This window comes from Aedes aegypti, chromosome 2, assembly GCF_002204515.2.
Source record: "Aedes aegypti strain LVP_AGWG chromosome 2, AaegL5.0 Primary Assembly, whole genome shotgun sequence".
Taxonomy (NCBI): domain Eukaryota; kingdom Metazoa; phylum Arthropoda; class Insecta; order Diptera; family Culicidae; genus Aedes; species Aedes aegypti.
This window is the reverse complement of record NC_035108.1, coordinates 253,871,895-253,891,647: the sequence shown is the minus strand read 5'-3', so window position 1 is coordinate 253,891,647 and position 19,753 is coordinate 253,871,895. Positions and strand designations below refer to the sequence as shown.

At 42.6% G+C, this 19,753-nt stretch overlaps 1 protein-coding gene across 1 annotated transcript in view; it reads left to right on the top strand.

The window, feature by feature from the left end:
• Positions 1 to 19,753, top strand: part of LOC5577413 (contactin-2) — a 619,947-nt gene that overhangs the window by 588,495 nt on the left and 11,699 nt on the right. Inside the window, exons 5-7 of the mRNA XM_021844819.1 lie at positions 795 to 2,948; positions 3,008 to 3,391; positions 18,027 to 18,449. Coding sequence (XP_021700511.1) covers positions 795 to 2,948; positions 3,008 to 3,391; positions 18,027 to 18,449 — 2,961 coding nt within the window. The remainder of the gene's footprint in view (positions 1 to 794; positions 2,949 to 3,007; positions 3,392 to 18,026; positions 18,450 to 19,753) is intronic.

Sequence of the window (19,753 nt, the reverse complement as noted above, 5' to 3'; positions counted from 1 at the left end):
TATCATTCGAACCGCACTCGCCTCCATTTCCTCGAGTTCTACATGTATAGCCCCAAAGTCTCGCACTTGACGGAAAACTTTTTTTCGCACCATTCCGGCAACGATAACCTTCGGTGCTGGGCCATAAACTGCCACCGCATATTCGTTTCCGTCGTGCCTGACCAGACCCACTGCCGGTGACCTTCCGTGTCTGGGCACGAAGTAAGAAACCAAGAACTAACCAAGAAGTAAGACGGAAAGTTCCGGAATTTCTGCCACAGTTAACGATGCAACTTCAAGACTCGGTCCAATTGAACCCAAGGAAAAACTGAAAGAACCGGGCGCAAAACTTTTCCTCCACTTACTCGTGCTGGCTGAGTGCCGATATGGTGTAAAAGAAAATCGCTCACAATCCTCTGCCAAGAAAACAACAACAGGGAGAACTAGTTTTACTGCTTCCTTCGGCAAATACACAGCATCGAAAAAAAAAATTGCTCCACATTCAACTATGTGTTCGGCAACCGACGTCTTACATTGCACCGAAATGGGGCAACTACGACGTACAACTCCATTTGCTTTGTTGTGCTCGAGATATAGACAAAAAGCCACGTGACTTGTTGAAACTTTTCGCATTGTACCGACCGACTCCGGCAATGCTGACTGACTATGTCTCACACGTGTTGCAACAAATAGGACTCATTTAACGACGATAAAAACCAGTCTGACATTTCTCCGAGGATGAAACTTTTCCCCCAAAAGCTACTCGCTATTATCGTTTTACTATAATGCGCTTCCTGTTTCTTATTTCGTTTCAGATTATCCAAGAGTGGAAATCGGACCGGAAAATCCGCTACGAGTGGAGCGCGACACAACTGCCAAGCTCGAATGCTCCGTCGATGCCAAGCCAAATGTTCCAAATGTTCGGTGGACTCGGAATGGACGCTTCATCAGTTCCTCCCGGACACATGCCATCCAGCGAGTGTCCGTTCAAGACGCCGGAGAGTACGGCTGCTCGGCAGACAACGGCTTGGGAAAGGTTGGCGAACAGCTCATCACTCTGGACGTCCAGTACGCTCCGGTAGTGGTTATTGAGTCCAAGACATGGGAAGCCGAAGAACGAGAAACTGTCAGCATTCGGTGTAATGTTACGTCGAACCCTCCACCAATCTCGATTGAATGGTTCAAGGAGGGTAGTCCGGACTTCCGATATGCTGGCGATATACTACAGCTCCGTGAGGTGAAGGCAGAACATGCGGGAACTTACGTGTGTCGTGCAGTCAACATGATCAAACCATACGGAGGAAAAATAGCTGAGCGGATCGGAAACTCAACCGTTGCTCTGCTAGTTCGACATCGACCTGGACAAGCGTACATCAATCCCAGTAAACCAGTTGTACACGTGGGCAGTGGCGTAACGCTGACGTGTTCGGCAAACCCTCCCGGATGGCCTGTTCCGCAGTTTCGGTGGTTTAAGGACGCCGTCGGAGAAGTATCATCCAATACGATACTTGCTCAAGGGCCTCAATATGTGATTCCCAGGGCTCATCTAGGGAGTGAAGGTAGCTACCACTGTCATGCAGTCAACGAACTTGGCCATGGGCCGATGGCTACTATCAAACTTGAAGTGCATCAACCTCCTCAATTTATCGGCAAAATGCAACAACATATGACAAAACGTGTCGGAGACACGGATTTCTCCGCAAGCTGCCGTGCCAAAGGCAAGCCTCGTCCTACGGTTCGATGGTTGAAAGATGGACGAGACATCACAACTGATGCCAACATGTACCGCATCAGTACCAGCAACAACGACGATTTAAGTGGAATGGTAATTGTTCAAAGCATGCTCGTATTCCAGGGTAAAGCACGTCCACATAAAACACAGCTTCTACCCAGCGATCGAGGAACTTATACCTGTTTGTATGAGAATGAAGTGGCTTCAGCTAACGCCAGTATGCACCTTCGTATTGAACATGGACCGATTGTATTGCATCAATACAACAAGGTTGCCTATGAAATCAAAGAATCCGCCGAGGTTATCTGTAGAGTTCAAGCCTACCCGAAACCGGAGTTCCAATGGCACTTTGGAACCAATACAGCTGCTCTATCTATGTCCTCCGATGGACACTACGAAATCAACACAACCACCGATAATAACGACGTCTATACCAGTGTTCTGAAGATCAACAATCTCAAGCACCAAGACTATGGAGATTACACATGCCGCGTGGGTAACTCAATTGAAACCATCCGTGCTCCGATCAGGCTCCAACCGAAGGGACCTCCAGAGAAACCCACCAATCTGCACGCAGCCGACGTAGGATCCAACTACGTTTCTTTAGTTTGGGATCCTGGATTCGACGGTGGTATCAGTAATACGAAATTCTTTGTATCCTACCGCAAGGTAGCCATCCCTCATCATGATCAGATGAACGGCGACTGTGGCATCGTTCAGCAAACCAGCTCCGAGTGGATGGAGTTCGACTGTCAGCGGGATGTTCCCTGTAGCGTAACTCCTCTAGATCAACATCAGAGCTACGTGTTCAAGGTTAAAGCCTTCAATGCAAAGGGCCACTCTGAACCGTCGAATGAAATCGCCACAACTACCAAGGTAAGCAAAGTCCCGGTGCCACTGCATGTTGGATTCGACCCGGAAACACGACAACTTGGAGTAAACGTGGGCGCTACTTGTCTCTCATTGATTGCCATCGTCGAGTCGATCGGATATCACGACAGCCCCATATCTACGTGGCAAGTGGTACAAACGGTTCCGCTAGCAGCATCCGGAAGCAAGCCAACGTACAAGGAAGAGATCATGGATAATATGATTTCTGCCAGGAGGAGTAGTGCCCGCTCGCTGGGTGAAGATGACCTACCGATGGCCCTGGAAGAGGAAATTCCTCCACGAGTAAGGGTAAAGCTGTGTCTAAAGTCAAACCACGAGCACTGCGGAGACTACGTAGATGCAGAGAGTAAGTATTTCGTGTTGGAGATTAAGGTGATGAAATTTTATCTATTTTTCCTTCCGCAGTTGGTCCAGCGTATGTCCACGACTCCGCCTTCATGGCCACGCCCACGTTGATCGCCATCATAGTGTCCTGCGTGGTGTTCGCTCTGTTCGTAGGACTTCTACTGATGTTCTGCCGATGCAAACGAAAGCATACCAAAAAATCTTCCACCGCCAAAGACTACGAAATGGACTCGGTGCGACCATCGATTGTCGCTCAGCAAAGTCAAGCCCCTCCTCCATACTACCCGACGACAGGGCTCGACAACAAAGCCCTGGAACACTCAATGGATCTAGCTCTGGCAATGGAAGACCAGAAGACTTCTGTCTATGCAACGCAAAATGGCTACGGTTATCACACGAGTACGAGTTTACAAGTACCAAATCACACCATCGTTGGCCAAGAATGTAAGTCCGTTTGATCTTCAAAGGGTTGTTGGGAAAACTAAATTAGTTTACAGTTCGTAATTAGTTCTCTAACAAAAAGCTATGGCTTGTTGAATTAAAAACTCTTCATTTTCAGTTGGTTAATCAGCAGTAGACAGAAACATATGTTCTATAATCAACAACTTTCCTATTCCGATAAAACCTCTCATTTTATGTTGGCAATTACTACCCATGCTACCGAAGCCAGTTCCTATCGATATTCCAATTCCAATTCCAGCGTTGAATAATCACTAAAGAGTAAACATGCAATTTGTAACATTCGTATCATGTAATATCGAATGAATTATTTATATTTCCTTCTCGCTTTGAACATTACATGCAGGACTAGCAAGCGCTCTTACAGTTCCAGCAGGTAAATAGAACCCAGAAAAAAGCTAGTTATTAGACACAAAGAGAGCATTTTCCGCTTTCCACCTACTCTTCCCCCCCGAAAAAATCCCCACCGGCACCGGTCGATATCACACACTGAAATTCGAATCCGAAGCAACAGCGTTATGTGTGTAATGAATGTTAGCAATTGCATCCTTTCTCGCACCGTATTCACCTTTTCTCCCCGCCCCCAAACACGAAACAACACCCAGTTAAGCCCGCATGTGAATGTATTTATACGTGTAGAGATGTGTAGTCATTCATTTATTACAAGTGCTCTCACCTGTCGGATACTCTCTAATGCTTTTCCACTCTGCTTCGCCCACTCTTGGGGCATTTTTTGTTCATCATAAGTAAGCATCGCTATACATGCATTTAACAAATGTAGCACTTTAGATCTCTATAGGTTCTTACAGGAAGGAATTGTATTTGTGGGGCAGAACACTCAATTAAATTTTGGGCTAGTATTTATCACATGTCACAAGTGTTCCAAGGTATATAAATTGTTCAAAAAAATCAAATACAGCCCCATCGACCACTATCTCAGAACCAACAGTTTTAGGTCAGTTTCTTTCTCTATCTGCAACCTTGTATTTCTATTTACAACCATATATTTCGTTAAAATAGAGTTAATGGTCAAGTCTATCCTTGCTGTCCCTCTCTCCAGGAACCAAAAGCCTCGTCTACTATTCAGCGAACGATTCCAATAAGTTCGATATCAGCCCCAAAGCTGAGAAACATATGCGATCGACAATTTGCCACATCTCTCAGAATCACACCCTCAAGTGCACTGTTAAACAATCAATATGAAAGTCCATCTCCATGCTTCACTCCATCTAGCTTAACCAACGAAGTTAACACCTCGTCTACAATTCTAACAACCTTATATCAAAGCATCCAGTCGTTGCACGTATCAGTCTAATAAGTTTCGCCGAAAACTCATGTTTTGTTGAATTATATGCTACATTGCAATCAATGAACAGATGGCTAGTCTTCAAGTTATATTGTCTAGCATTCTACGCAATGTTGTTAATCGGCCCTCACGGAACTCAGCTTGCAATTCGCCGACGTCAAACTTGTATAGCTATTTCAAACTTATAAACAATATTGTATATGTCAAATTCACTGTGAATAGGTTTATGGACAAAAGGTCGAAAGACAAAAGGTCGTAGAGTTGTGTTTGATCCTTCGACCTTGACGCTTGCTCCTGCGGGGGCCGGCAATGAGGGCAGGATCAAACATGTCGCGCATCGGTCGAGTAAAGTGAAAAAGTGCCGCGTTCGATAAGTTCTTTTTGATCTTTCGACGTTGACGCTTGCTCCTTGGCTGTGCGTCAAGAAAGCCCGAGCAGTCGTCAGTTGTTTTCCCTCTCGGGTCGCGCGCCTATTTTCTCTGTGTGTTTTTATATAGCCGAGCAAACGAGTGAAGCTGAAAGGGGATTGTTGCTGCTCAAGGATGACGGATCAATTGGTGAGCTCGTTTCATGCTACTATATCTAATCTATAAAATATGTATGATTGCACCTTTAATCGTTACAACGGTGAGACGTAAATATGATTTTTCAACAAACTATGAAAGGTTCGTCACTGTGAGTGTCGACATAAACTCTGATTCATAAATTATTTACGTCCAATTTTTTTTTCTCAAAACACCTTTTTCCTTTTACTTTTTTTTTTTTGTTATTAAAAAAAACTTTGAATGGTTCGACACTACGAGTGTAGACTTGCGAAAGGTTCACTTTATTCAACAAACTTCGATAGGTTCGTCACCTCAAGTGTCTGCATAATTTTTCTCTGCATAGATATTGTTCACACCAAATGAAAATATTATATTTACATATAAGCATATTTATAGCTCACAAATGATTATTTATCATGGTCTAATCGCTTATCAAAGTGAATCCTGTGACCCAACGATCCTCCCCATTAACAAACATCCCTCCCAGTAACCTTTGTGGAGATGCAGAGGCAAACACGGTCTCCAAATAGCAAAGGTTACACACTAACATTCCTTCCCCCAATCCCACCTGACTGCAAGGACGTGGCCGGCGCCGTTATTGACCCTGTATAAATAGAGGCACTGAATTATGCACACTGAAGAAGATTATGGCCAATCCCAGCCGATCTTCTAGTTGATTCTTTGTGCATTTTCACTGACCTCGGTCAATCACGGAATAGCAACCATTGATATGTGTAGTCAGTCTAAGCTAAGCTAAGCTAAAAGGTCGAAAGACAAAAGGTCGTAATTACAAAAGGTCTAAAAGACAAAGGGTCGAAAATGATTTGCTTGGTGGAAAATTTTTCATTCTTTAAAAAAAAGTATTCGACCTTTTGCCCCTTCTTATTTTGTTCTTCGACATTTTGTCCTTTCGACCTTTTGTCTTTCAACATTTTGTTTCCCGACCTTCTGTCCTTTCGATCTTTTGTCTTTCGACCTTTTTTCATAGATTTTGAGCCGTTTTTCTGTGAAGTAAAAACTGAACTCAAAATATTCAACACAAATCCTCAAGCAATTCGAGTGAGAGTGCAAAAAATGCGAGGATTTTTTCTGGTACTCTCTCTATCTCTGTTGTTGCAATGCTCACCTATACTCACGCTTCAAAAGAACTCTTGAGTATTCCGCCCGAACATGACAGTTCTCGAGGAGTTGTGAGAGCACTGTTTTTTATGGAATTTTACTCTGTTGTGTTTTCTGCTGCTATATTTCTCGCTCATTTTTCGTTGCCTCTTTGCTTAGCTTTTTTTGCTCCCTCGCAGAGGCAAAGGCAGCCCGCTGCTCTAGAGTATGTCACCGAACTCTGCTGATATTGAGGAGTGTTATCAAGCCTGCCCATACTCAGTGGATTGAAAAAAAAGCTCGACTTCTTCTTTCCTAGCCGTTTTAGATTTCTTCGACTAACTTAGGGGTCTATTTTATGTCTTATCGAACAAAATGACTCGACTGGAGTCACTGTCGACCGAAAAATTCGCTCGACTCAGCTCTGTCACTCAAGTTTTTCGACAGTTATCATTATGTGACTGGATTACTATGGACCAATGCACGAATTCACTATTTGACGTTTTAGCGGTGCCGTGTTATTTAAGTGACCATGACAACGAGTGAATTAGGCACCGCTCAAACGTCAAATTAGTGAACTCGTGCATTGGTTCATGGACCGATGCACGAGTTCACTAATTTGACGTTTGAGCGGTACCGAATTCACTAGTTTCCATGGTCACCTAAATAACACGGCACCGCTAAAACGTCAAATAGTGAACCCGTGCATAGGTCCATGGGAGTCGACGGATGACATCTGAAATATGCATGCTTGCTTTGATCGACAATGAATATAGACGAGTCGCATGAATCTGCTCGATTTACAAAATTGACCCCTTAAAGTCTTACACCTCGTCCACGGTCGGTAGGTACACTTGCTTGACCATCACTATGCTTCTGAATGTATTTACAATTTCAATATTCAACGCTTTTTCAAAATGTTGCCTCCACTTGGTAGCCTCGTGGCATAGAACACCCGCTTTTCGTTTTCAAATCATGCTTTCGACCACTTCGGAACTTACTTTGTATGCCTTTTTTTCTTAGGGCCCAATTTTATAAGTCGAGTCGACCAAATGACTCGACTGGAGTCACTGTCGACCAAAAACTTCGCTCGACACGACTCTATCACTCGAGTTTCTCAACAGTTGTCACTCTATGTGACTGGATTACTATGGGAGTCGACGGGTGACATCTGAAATATGCATGCTTACTTTGATCGACAGTGATTACAGACGAGTCACATGCATCTGCTCGATTTACAAAATAGACCCCTTAATTTCTAGTACTTCAGCACTTACTTCGTGACCCAATACCTAATTACTAGCCCTTTCTTTGGAATAATAGGATGGATAATAGGACGCCTCCGTATTTCACGGCTAATATTATTATCAGCCATCAGCAAGGATCCAAGGTAGACGAACTCGTCGACCACTTCTAACGTATCCCCGTCTATCGTAACACTGCTACCTAGGCGAGCCCTGTCGCGCTTGGCTCCACCAACTAGCATGTACTTTGTCTTGGATGCATTCACCTCCAGACCAACTTTTGCTGCCTCGCGTTTCAGACGGGTGTACAGGTGTGTCACCTTTTCAAATGCCGACAATCTCCATATCATTCGTAAAGCAAACAAATTGACTGGATCTCGTGAAAGTCGTATAACGGCTGTAAAGCCCGGCTCTCCGCATAACACCTTCTAGCGCAATATTGAACAACAGGCACGAAAGTCTATCACCTTGTCGTAGCCCCGGCGGGATCCAAATGAACTGGAATGTTCGCCTGAAACCTTCACACAATCTTGCACAGCTTCCATCGTTGCTCTTATCAGTTTCGTGAGCTTCCCGGGAAAGCTGTTCTCATCCATGCTTTTCCATTGCTCTACGCGGTCGATACTATCATGATGATCTGGGATAATACTTTTTAGGCCGCATTTAAATTGGTGATCGCTCGAAAGCTCTCACATTCTAATTTGTCGCCTTTCTTTTAGATGAGACCCCTTCCTTCCAATCCTCCGGTAGTTATTCTGTTTTCCAGATTATGTCTATAAGTCGGTTCAGACAATTGGCCAGCCTCTCTGGGCCCATCTTTATGAGTTCAGCTTTGATACCATCCTTAACAGCAGCTCTATAGTTCTTGAGCAGTTGTATGGCATCCTTAACCTCCCTCAAAGTGGGGGCTGGTTGGTTTCCATAGTCCGCAGCTGAGACGAGACTCGCGAAGACGGTCTTCTTTTTCTGTGATTGCTGAGTTTTTTTCTTATTCCAGTTTGTGTTTATAACAATTATGCGCAAGCCGTTCAAATCCTCACATGAACCTCTCAGCAAAAAATGATTGATTTTGCATCACACCGAATCATAAATAGCCATTTGAGTGAAATTTCATGCCAGCAAACGTAGCAGACATTAGAAATAATTAATCTTCTGCTTAGATTTATCAGCAACTTAGGAAAAAACTGCTCCGCTGACTGAGGTTTTCAATAACAATTTACTTTGAACACAATACTTTTCACTTTTTCAGCCACAAAAATGGTGGGCTGCATTTGACGTTTCGTGAGAGGGGAATCTGGGCTGCATATGACGTTGATATTTTTCCTCTTCGCGAGTCTCTCTCAGGTCCGCAGTACTGACGTAGCCATTTACTCCGTTGTCTCAACCTTCATTATCTGTGCTATTAGCACCATTCAGGTGTTCGTCGAAGTGCTGCTTCCACCTTTCGAGGTGCTGCGCGTATGCAGTTGCGACATTCGGTTTCTTAGGCTGCCCTAGGTCATACCGGGGTGGCTGTTGGTACCGTACGCTGTTAACGACGTAGAGTTTTGGGCGCCATCACCAGGTAATGGTCAGAGTCGATGTTAGCGCCACGATAGGAACTGACAAGGTTGTGTTGAAAGTAGGTGCTACTAATGGCCATATTTTTGAAGGCTGCGAAATCAATCAGTCGTAGATCGTTTTCGTTTGTCAGCCGATAAGCGCTTTCCAATAGTCGATCTGAACTCCTCCTCCTGGCTAACCTGAGCGTTTAGATCTCCTATGATGATTTTGACGTCGTAGCTTGGGCAGCTGTCGTACTCGCGTTCGAGCTGCGCGTAAAAAGCGTCTTTATCATCATTAGTGCTTCCGGAGTGAGGGCTGTGCACGTTTATTATGCTGAAGTTGAAGAACCGTCCTTTGAGCCTCAACTTGCACATTCTTTCATTGATCGTCCACCACCCGATCACGCGCCTCTGCATATCACCGATCACTATAGAAGCTGTTCTCAGCTCATGTGTATTACCACAGTTCTGGTAGATGGTATGGTTATCTTTAAACGTTCGCACCATTGATCCCTTCCAACACACTTCCTGCAACGCTACGATGCCGAATCCGTGGTCTTTCAGCACGTCGGCGAGTATGCGTGTGCTCCCGATGAAAAAAACAGATTTACAGTTCCACGTACCGAGCTTCCAATCGTTAGTCCCTTTACGTCGCTGTGGTCCTTGCCGATTGTCCCAGTTCGTATTCGCTCGTTGATTATTTATTGCTTGTTTTTTTAACGGCTGGCTTGCTAGATTTCCGGAGGACCATTTCCCCTAAATGTTCGGAGGGCCATAATGCAAAGTTTAGCTTAGAGTCCTTCTCTGGCACTCGGACGATGATCAGCCGCCCTTGACATGAGAAACAGACGCTGTTGTGAGCCACTCCTAACATGGAGTACAGAAGCTCCAGGTTTGCAGAAGCAAAAGCAAAAGCAAACCCCCTTTCCCTGTCAGCATACGGCCAGAGTTCCCACCGGAGTTGGTTACCCGATCTTCCCTAAGGTTACACGAACCCCGGCCTGTACCGCGAGGAGGTAGGGATAGGAGTTGCTGGGCAGGTGACTAAGGACCGCACAGAGGGGTCTATTGCGTACCAATGGTACGCCATGCCCAGCCATTTACCGACCAACGGCAGCTTGGATATCAGTACTCGTTCCGGTACACCTGGACCAAATGTGACCAGAACAAAATCCTCCACAACTATCAAAATCAGCGGTTTTCACGCAGTTGCTATCGTCCAACATTCCGACGAAGCTTTTTCTCCCGCTTATAAGTGTTCATCGTAATACTGCTACCGCCTTTCAACCACCTCGCGTTCATCCGACAAAATGCTCCCATCTTCATCCCTGTCAAAACCGTCAGGAAGGAAGGATAGGAGTTGCTGGGCGTGAGGCTAAGGACCACACAAACGGGTTTATTTTATTCCTGCGGGTACGTGAGATACCAATGGTACGCCATGCCTCGCGATGCTACACAATTACCCCGAATGCATTGCAATGCACAATATCGGAACACCGCATCGATCATAAGTTGACTGTTATTCTAAGGTCAAAGGAAACGAAATTCATTTAAATAATATTTTTGTCGGAATTAACAGAAGCCATACAAATCTACATTGGCATAACTAAAAAGGACAAGTCAGACCCCTCCCTAGACAGTTTTCATGTAAGTTTTAAATGCAAAACTCCTAGATTTTAGTTCAAGTTACGCTAATGGAATTGCTTCTTTTAATATCGATTGTGACACTAAAACGCTTCAAAGCCAATTCTCCAATTTGACAAAGGCCACTGTTTTAATTACAGTCAAATTATCCCAAATTTATTCCTTAATTGCTTTCAACATGCTCAAAAAAACAATTAGTTCTTATCCCTCACACGACTCAGCACTCCAATTTGTCACTAAACTGCTTAGTAAAAACTGGACTCGCCTTATGGCCGCACAACAATTGCCACCATTCAACTCCATCCTCTCTCATTAGAAAGCTCGGCAAAAGCAAGCAAAAAGTGGTGACATTACTTAGCATGTAAAAAATATTCAGTTCATAAATAAAATCACCCAAAGTGACCATCAAGCGCTCGCACCATAACATCACCCGCCCCACCAGCATAAGCGGACACGGATCGACCAACCGCCGGTAACCAACGCCAACTATAAGGCTTCGCCGTGATGTTCCATCTACTTCCGTCCCTCAGAGTCCAACTACGCTCTCGGGATAAGCAAAGCAATTAAACTGTACGAGAAATGCATAACTAATCTTCCTTTTTCCTCCGGACCTGGATCCGGCCCCTATCTTAGTAGTCGTCATTATTCTTGCCTAATGGACGGCGAAGGAATTGTGGACTCGGATGGAACCAATGAGGGAATAGTACAGTGGCTCCCAATCTTTTGTAATCTTCTTTGAATGTGTTCAAAATTCCGGAAGTAAAAATTCTCGAAATCGAAAGTTTTGAAAAAATAATTGTCCAATTTTTCACCACTGTGGGCCCAGATAGCCGTAGCGGTGAACGCACAGCTATTCAGCAAGACCATGCTGAGGGTCGTGGGTTCGAATCCCACCGGTCGAGGATCTTTTCGAGTTGGAAATTTTCTCGACTTCCCTGGGCATAGAGTTTCATCGTACTTGCCACACGATATACGCATGCAAAAATGGTCAATCGGCATAGAAAGCTCTCAGTTAATAACTGTGGAAGTGCCCATAAGAACACTAAGCTGATGAGCAGGCTCTGTCCCAGTTGGGATGTAACGCCAGAAAGAAGAAGAAGAAGCTGAGGGTCGTGGGCTCGAACCCCACAGGTCGAGGATCTTTTCGGGTTGTTTTTTTTCCAGGGCATAGAATATCTTCGTACCTGCCACACGATATACACATGCAAACATGGTCAATAGGCAGAGAAAGGTCTCAGTTTAATAATAACTCTGAAAGTGCTCATAAAAAGCTACCAAGCTGAGAAGCAGGCTCTGTCCCAGTTGGACGTCACGTTAGAAAGTGGAGGAAGCAGTGAGATAAATTGAGTATTTAAAATGACCAATATCAACAGATTAACATTACTACATGATTGTAAGAAATATCTTTCTAGGTCCTTTCTAAAAATTGAATAGGAATGTTACAAAGAACCATCAAGATCTTAAGTGTGCTCCAAATTATCCATACAAACATTGACGGCATGGCTCTATGCGATCAAGAGGAATAAATTCAGTATTGCTGCATGGTTTTTTTTTATTATTATTTATTATTTATGATCATTCTTCAAAGCAATAAGAATAATACTCACAATCCCTATCGAACTAGTGTTCCTTAAAAGGGACGTTAGAGCTTATTGAAATAGCTATTTAAATTAGTCGAGTTACATTATTGAATTCAGTTTAGAGAAAGTTCTACATAAATACTATCGAACAATGAATTGATCAATATTAGATTTTATATAAAGTATAAGGTTACGCCTGAATTGTTGAATCGTTCGAGCACTCTTGATTTCTTCTGGTAATCGATTGTATGTTGCCGGCCCTAAATTTTGAAATCTTCTTCTTCCAACTTCCGTTCTAAAGCCAGTTCTGTGCAGCAAATGAGCATATCGAGTCTGATGGTGATGTGCAGCAGCATTAAAGTTCCAGTTATGATGCAGATTGAGATTGTTTAGGATTTTAAACATTATCGTGGCTGTTCGCATGATGTACAGTCCTTGTATTGGCAGAATATTATGTTCAGTGGTGCTGTAAAGCTGATTTGTTGGGTGCAGGTAATCCAATTTGAATATTGCTTCAACACATCTGTTTTGCTGAACTTGGATGTCTTTAAGGTATGTGTTGAAGGTTGTACCCCAAGTCGTTATACCATATTGATACCGACTATGGATAAAAGCGAAATATATTTTTAGTAGAACATGTTGTGGCACATATTTCGACAGCTTTCTTAGAATTCCACACAACGATGCGCAGTTATCAACAGTATTTCGTATATGGCAATCCCAACGTAGCTTGTTGTCAATGTAGATGCCCAAGTATTTATAATACGAAACTTCTTCAATCGTTACGCCATTTACTGTCAATGTTGGATGAGGTGCAGCATGGTTCTCTCTAACTCCAAAGACCATTAATTTTGTTTTGTGCAGATTTAATGACAGTAAATTGTTCTCTAGATACGCCGTTACCAGACGCAAATCGTTTGACATGTCTGCAAATAGTTCTGTTACGGAGTTGCTCTTATACATGATTGCAGTATCATCGGCGAACAGTCTAGGGTGTCCTTTAATTTGGAGCTTTGCAATATCGTTGATGTAGATAAGAAACAGCAGAGGTCCAAGATTGCTGCCCTGAGGCACTCCACAGTTACTGCTACGGTACTCACTACTAATCCCGGAGACTCTTACTTTTTGTTGACGATTCAGCAGATAACTTCGCAACAGATCATTAGCAACGCCACGTATGCCATATGCGTCTAGTTTTTTTAGAAGAATCGAATGGTTAATCGTATCGAAGGCCTTTGAGAAATCCAAGAACACTACCCCAGCTGCCGATTTTTTATCCATACAATTCGCAATATCGTCGACTAACTCCAAAACAGCTACTTCTGTTGAAGATCCATGTCTGAATCCAAATTGTTTGGGATTGAGTAGAGCAGTACTATCCAAAAAGCTTTGGAGACGCGCAGACAGAAGCTTCTCGAATACTTTGTTGATAGCAGGAAGAACAGATATAGGTCGATAGTTGCTGGTATTTTTAGGGTCACCACCTTTGAAAATAGGGTAAACGAGCGCCTTTTTCAAACAGTCGGGATAGATTCCAGAAGTAAGGCTATCGTTGAAGCTGGTGCATATAATTGGGGAGAGGACATCACTGTATTTCTTAAGCGCTGATACTGGGAATCCATCAACTCCAGTTGCTTTAGAGCTGTTTAACACTCGTATGATGTTGGATACTTCGGTTGGTGAGGCAGGTCGCAGGAATATAGATTGACCGCAAGTGTCCATAGTATTGAATTTGTTAATATTACCGTCTGAATTAAGGCAGCTAGCAGTACTATTTCCAATAGATGAAAAGAAGTTGTTGAACACATCTCCAAGATCTTCGGGCTTAGTAATCTCAGTATCATCCACTATAAGCGTTTGTTGCTTAGTTGAATCAAGTTGATTTCCTAGCATATTGTTAATCCGGTTTCATAACTGCTTGGGATTGTTGGTCGAAAAAAGTTGTTGGTAGTATGCAGATTTGGCACGACGTTTAGCATCTGCCAGTTTTTTATTTGCATGAGTTAACAGATCTTTGACGTGCTCATCTTGGCGATTTCTCTTCCACCTTTGAAAAAGGTTGTTGGAGATTCTACCCAACTTCCAAATGTCTAGATTAAGCCAAGGGCATACATTCCTCTTGACTTTGACATTTACCGATATCTGCGTAGTAAACGATTGCTTCAGCTGCATGAAACGATCCGTAACTGCCAACAGTCGTTCGTTAGGTTGCAAGCATGAGAAGTCAGTGGCTTCCAGAAACATGCGGAAGTGCAGGTCTATTTGCTGGTGGTGTACGATAGACTTGGTAAGTTTTTGACTGACTTTCATAGTTGCAGTTTCAAAATGAGTCAAAATATAACAATGATCACTGAGTTCGCAATCCATTTGCGAAATTTGTTATTCGTCCAGATACATCTGAAGGACAAACCACATGATCAAGCACGTTGTTACTTATTGGACGAGTACTGTGAGTATTAGTTACAACCATGTTGTAAGACGCCAATAGCTGCAAATATTTTTGAACTCCACGTGATTCTGTGTTATTTATGGCAAGATTCATATCTCCGAATATCAAACAAGGAGTATCCAGGTCTGCAGACGATATCACACGTTCAAGAATAGAGATAAATCTATCGGTTTCAAATCCAGGAGGACGATAGATTCCATGAACCTTGATGCCAGTCTCCAAAATAACAATTTTAATATGATGCAATCCGTTATCCTCCATGTTGGATATCACTTCGAAGCTGATTCCATCTCTGATGAAGATAGCAAGCCCAAGGGTGGAACTGGCGGCTCTTTATTGCTACCCCGACGTGTCGCTGGTTCTAAAATGTAAACAACCATACAAAATAACGACCAAACAATGGTGACGGCGTAATCAATTTTCTCGCAAACATCTTTTTGGGAATTTAGCAGAATTTTCTGATTAAATTGCCAACAGCGCACTGCTGTAGCACGTAGCAAATAACTGCTTGCAAACAATTTCTTTCAAGCGCATTGATTACCTGTAATTTTGCGAAGAATGATTTTTACTTTTCCGCGTTAAGCCTTAAAACTGGTTCTGGACTTAGGTTGGCGGCTTTTCAATTTTACTCCCAGTTGACAGCCGCCCTCCACCCTTGAGCAAGCCCTCCAGATGAGCTGCTTCGAGAAGAAAAAGTACTCTTAAATCCAGGAATGTTATAGTACTTGCTTCTGTCACTTCTTATCCAGGTCTCTCCAATTATAAGGATATCAATGACAACGGGAAGATTTTGCAGAAAAAGGTAAAGAGAATCCAGCTTTTCCATTCGGTTGATTCCGCGAATGTTAATTTGCAACGTATTGAGGCCATTGAGAGTGGCAGGTGTAAAAATTGCATCCAAAGAATTAGTGCGATGATTTTTTGCAAGGTTGTTCGAATTCATTGTAGGAATATTTTTTATATGAAACTGTTAGTGTTATCAGCAGCTTCAATTTTGGGCACTTAAAATAAGTTTCCTCAGGTCATCACGTGATCGAACTTTAACCGGGTAAGAATCCTCATGAAACTTCACGAATATTACGCCATCACGTCCAGGCCAGACGTAACGGAATTTATGCAAAGGTTGTAGCGTTTTGAGCTCACGAAAGATTTCCATCGCGAGTGGGGAAAGATCGTCTCTGATGAAAATCTTATTGGTCCAACCATTGGGCCACCGAATTCCGGATATCATCGATGCAGTCAAGGGAGCAAATTTTTGCTTTTTTTCCATTAGACGTTCCTTAGCATGCACGTCTTTGAATACGATTCTGATTGGGTTGATCTCAGTTTTAGATGAAGGTAATCTAGTACACGAAACAATAGAATTGGCCTCATCGATACCAAGAGTATTGCATGTCATGGTAACAAGAGTTCTGGTATTCTCGTTTGGCACCCGAGGTATCCCTAACAGAATGGCGTTTGACGACAATTCTAATCTTCGCCGGAGGTCTAATGCAGTTTCCTGTTTTTCGACCACATTCGAAACTGTATCTGTTTTTGACGAAATTAACGCTAAGTCTTTCCTCAAACAATCATTTTCATTTTTTAGCTTGCTAATTTCTGCCTTAAGCTTCAAAATCTGATCGCCGAAATCGTCCAACTTATCGGACAAAAATTGTTGGCTGTGCTCGATATTCGCTAGCAGACGATTAGCATGTTCGGTTAGAGCTTTCGAAAGCAAGTCTGGCAAGTCTTTCAGACTGATATGAGTCATAGTTTTAGTGTCGGCCAAAAGATGGCGCTATACTAAATGTATACGTGCGTGCGGTTGTATCGAATGGCTTAGACGTGCCCTATCAGCAATATAGCTAATTATTACTCACACTGAGCCGGAACGCCAATAGCAACGAGCAGCGCTGGATTATCCTGGTGGTGGTGGTCGTGATGTGTTGATGGATGTTTGGTATTGATCTTCCATACAGATCCTCCGATAGGGAAAAGGATTGACAGCAGGACTTAATTATAGGCGATGGCGGGCGGGTGTCGGTGATGGGCGAAATGAAAACAACCAGCAGAAAAGATCCTTTATTCTCGCAGATTGGATACAGTCACAAGTAGATATGAGCGATTAATGGTGGAGATTAATTGCAGCACATTAGAAGCACTTTTACAGCAACAGCAGCATATGATCGATAGAATACAACAGCAGATTTGATGAAGCTTGTTTGTACAATGGCGCAAGGGTGGAGGTTTGAGGCAGCGGGTCAGCAACAGCAGCAATAGATATGGCAGGCAGAATTTACAGCAGCAGTATCACAGCAATTTTCAAGCCTGATTTTCTCAGATGTTTCTACTTACATCGAGGTACATATATGTCCAATGACAAAGCAGCAACAGCGAGTTTTCTTTAATATACAGCAGTCAGCAATTCTGTTTTGGTTTCGGTTTAATTTTTGCAAAAAAAGCAGAGCACAAAGTTCAACAGCTATTTCACAGCAGTGATGCCAGAGATATCTTTACCTATTATGTTCCTTATTGGTTAGTTTCACACATTTCCGGTTTTAAATATTTGTAAAACAAAGCCAAACCATTCGGAGTGATGCAATTCTGGGTAATGGTATATTCGGGGAAAATGAATTCGGGGTAATGTGCCAAAATGATGATATAGCTCAATAATAGGCGTACATGAGGGGATAGGCCCGGTGTACGGCTTATGATTAGGGGGTCCGAGAACCACCGATTGCGAATCCCTGAAATAATAGAAAAGAAAAAGCGAGGTGGCAACTCGCCATACCTAACCCACATAGTTCTCGGAGAATGGATTCCACGGGGACATAAAAATGGGCAGAAATCAAGAGAAAACGGAACGAGCTCGGAAAACGACCGGCAAACTCGGCTCGGGAAATTGGATTTTATGATTTAATGTTAACAACACGGCTATAATACGGGAAAGACTAATTGTGTTTTATAGTTGTTGGCCATAGGAATACGCTTAAACCGTTTTTCACTTTCCTTCCTCCTTCCGCTTAGCGCCTGCCTTTGGGAATAGTTTAGTGCGCATGAATAGAAAAGAAAGGATATTTTCCCCGTTTGTGTAGAATTAATCGTAATGCCGTTGTCGTGTAGCTATTTGTCGAAATCTGTCCAATCGCTCGGAAAATAACGAACCTGACGAACTAATTGCTGTACCGTTGTGTTTTATCGTTTCGCTTTCCTCCGATTTTCCCACAGGGGTCACAATGGGTTATGCGGAAAACAACTACGCCAATTCAAACAACGGAGGCAGCGTCAATTCACAGGATTCTATCTGGCAGCTTAAAATGTCGGCAGCCCAAGCAGCTGCTGCCGCAAATAGTGGAACTCTAATGTCGGCCCAGCATTACGCAGAGCGGCCAACACCGGTCACGGCCACTGCCAGTAGTAGTGGCGCGGCCATGTCCTACGGGTACGACCCACTCACCCATCCCGCCTATGGCACGGTCGAAGACTATGCCAGCTATCCGCACCTGGCGACGACACCTAGTCAGCATGGCGCCGAAGACGAGTACCAGCACACGCTTCGCCAGAGTCAAAACCCATCGCGGCAGGAACTTTGCGGAGATTCCTACGCGTCTGTACATAAACCGAAGAAGCGGTTAGACCAGCCCCATTTAGGTGAGTGATTTTGATTTCAAACGTAACGAAGACACTTGTCGATACCCTTGATATTATGGAACCAGCCCATGGAGACGCATGATTGCTCATTCATTTAGCATACCGTCAAACGGGGAGACTTGCAACACTTTTCAACTTCAATCAGCCAAAACAATGATCTAAACATCATCTAAAAATCTAAATTCCTTTTTGAACTTTTAATGGCCGGCTCGCCTACAGAATGAGATGACAGAAGATTGAATCGAGTTATTTTATCATATCAAACATAATAAAAAAGATGATTTTTTTTAATGTCCTCGTGCGGTGTGACTTGCAACACTCAATGCTAATTTAGATTTTGGTAACAAAATGCTGAAATTTTTTGTCAGTCGCACTTATTAACTATTGTTATTCATGTATTTAAAACATTCGAACCAAGAGCCTTTTGATTACTTATTTGTAAGAAAATGATTGAAATATTTTTGTATGGGAAAATTAGGTGTTAAATCATCAAGGTCCAATATCTGAAGCAAACAATATTTTTAACGAATGTTTGTAGTTGATTGATGAAATATTACTTTTTTGATTATAAAGTAGACCTAACACAAAACTTTTCCACTTCTATAAAACTCAAAATTGTTTGAAAATTAAGTGTTGCAAGTCACCCCGCTTAGGTATATTCTTATAAAAAGTATTTTTATTCTAAAGTTGTTGCTACAATTTCGTAAAATAAAATGCGTCGTATTATCACTTATTAGTTATAGTAATACCATGTAGAGTATTAGTTTTGTAAATTAAATCTACCTCATATTTTCAGGTCACGATTTGGACCTTCCATCAATAATCAGTTTTCAAGACACTTAAAACAATAATGTTTAATTTGTAAAAATATTTCTAATAACTGCTTTAACTGTGGCCTCTACTTGAATTGTGAGTCACACGTATAGTAGCACCGATTTACAACAAATATTCTTTTGATATTTGAGTTTTATAGCTAAATTCTGTTGTAAATTGCAATGTGTTGCAAGTCACCCCGCCGTTGCAAGTCATCCCGTTTGACGGTAGGTACAGTAGTTAGCAGAATAAAGTACGCATTTGAAAATAGTTAGTTTTACAGAAAAAAAAATGCATAGAATAGCAGCTTTTATGGCTTACATGGTGTCAAAATTACGATTATTATAGAAGCTGGATGTACCTCTGATATTTTTCGGCGAAGATAAGTCGCCCGACAAAACATTCACATTCTGAAAATTTAAAAATATTCTTTTGGGAAACATTGTTTTTTTTTCAATTTTATCGGATAGTTTTCATACTAAATTAAATAA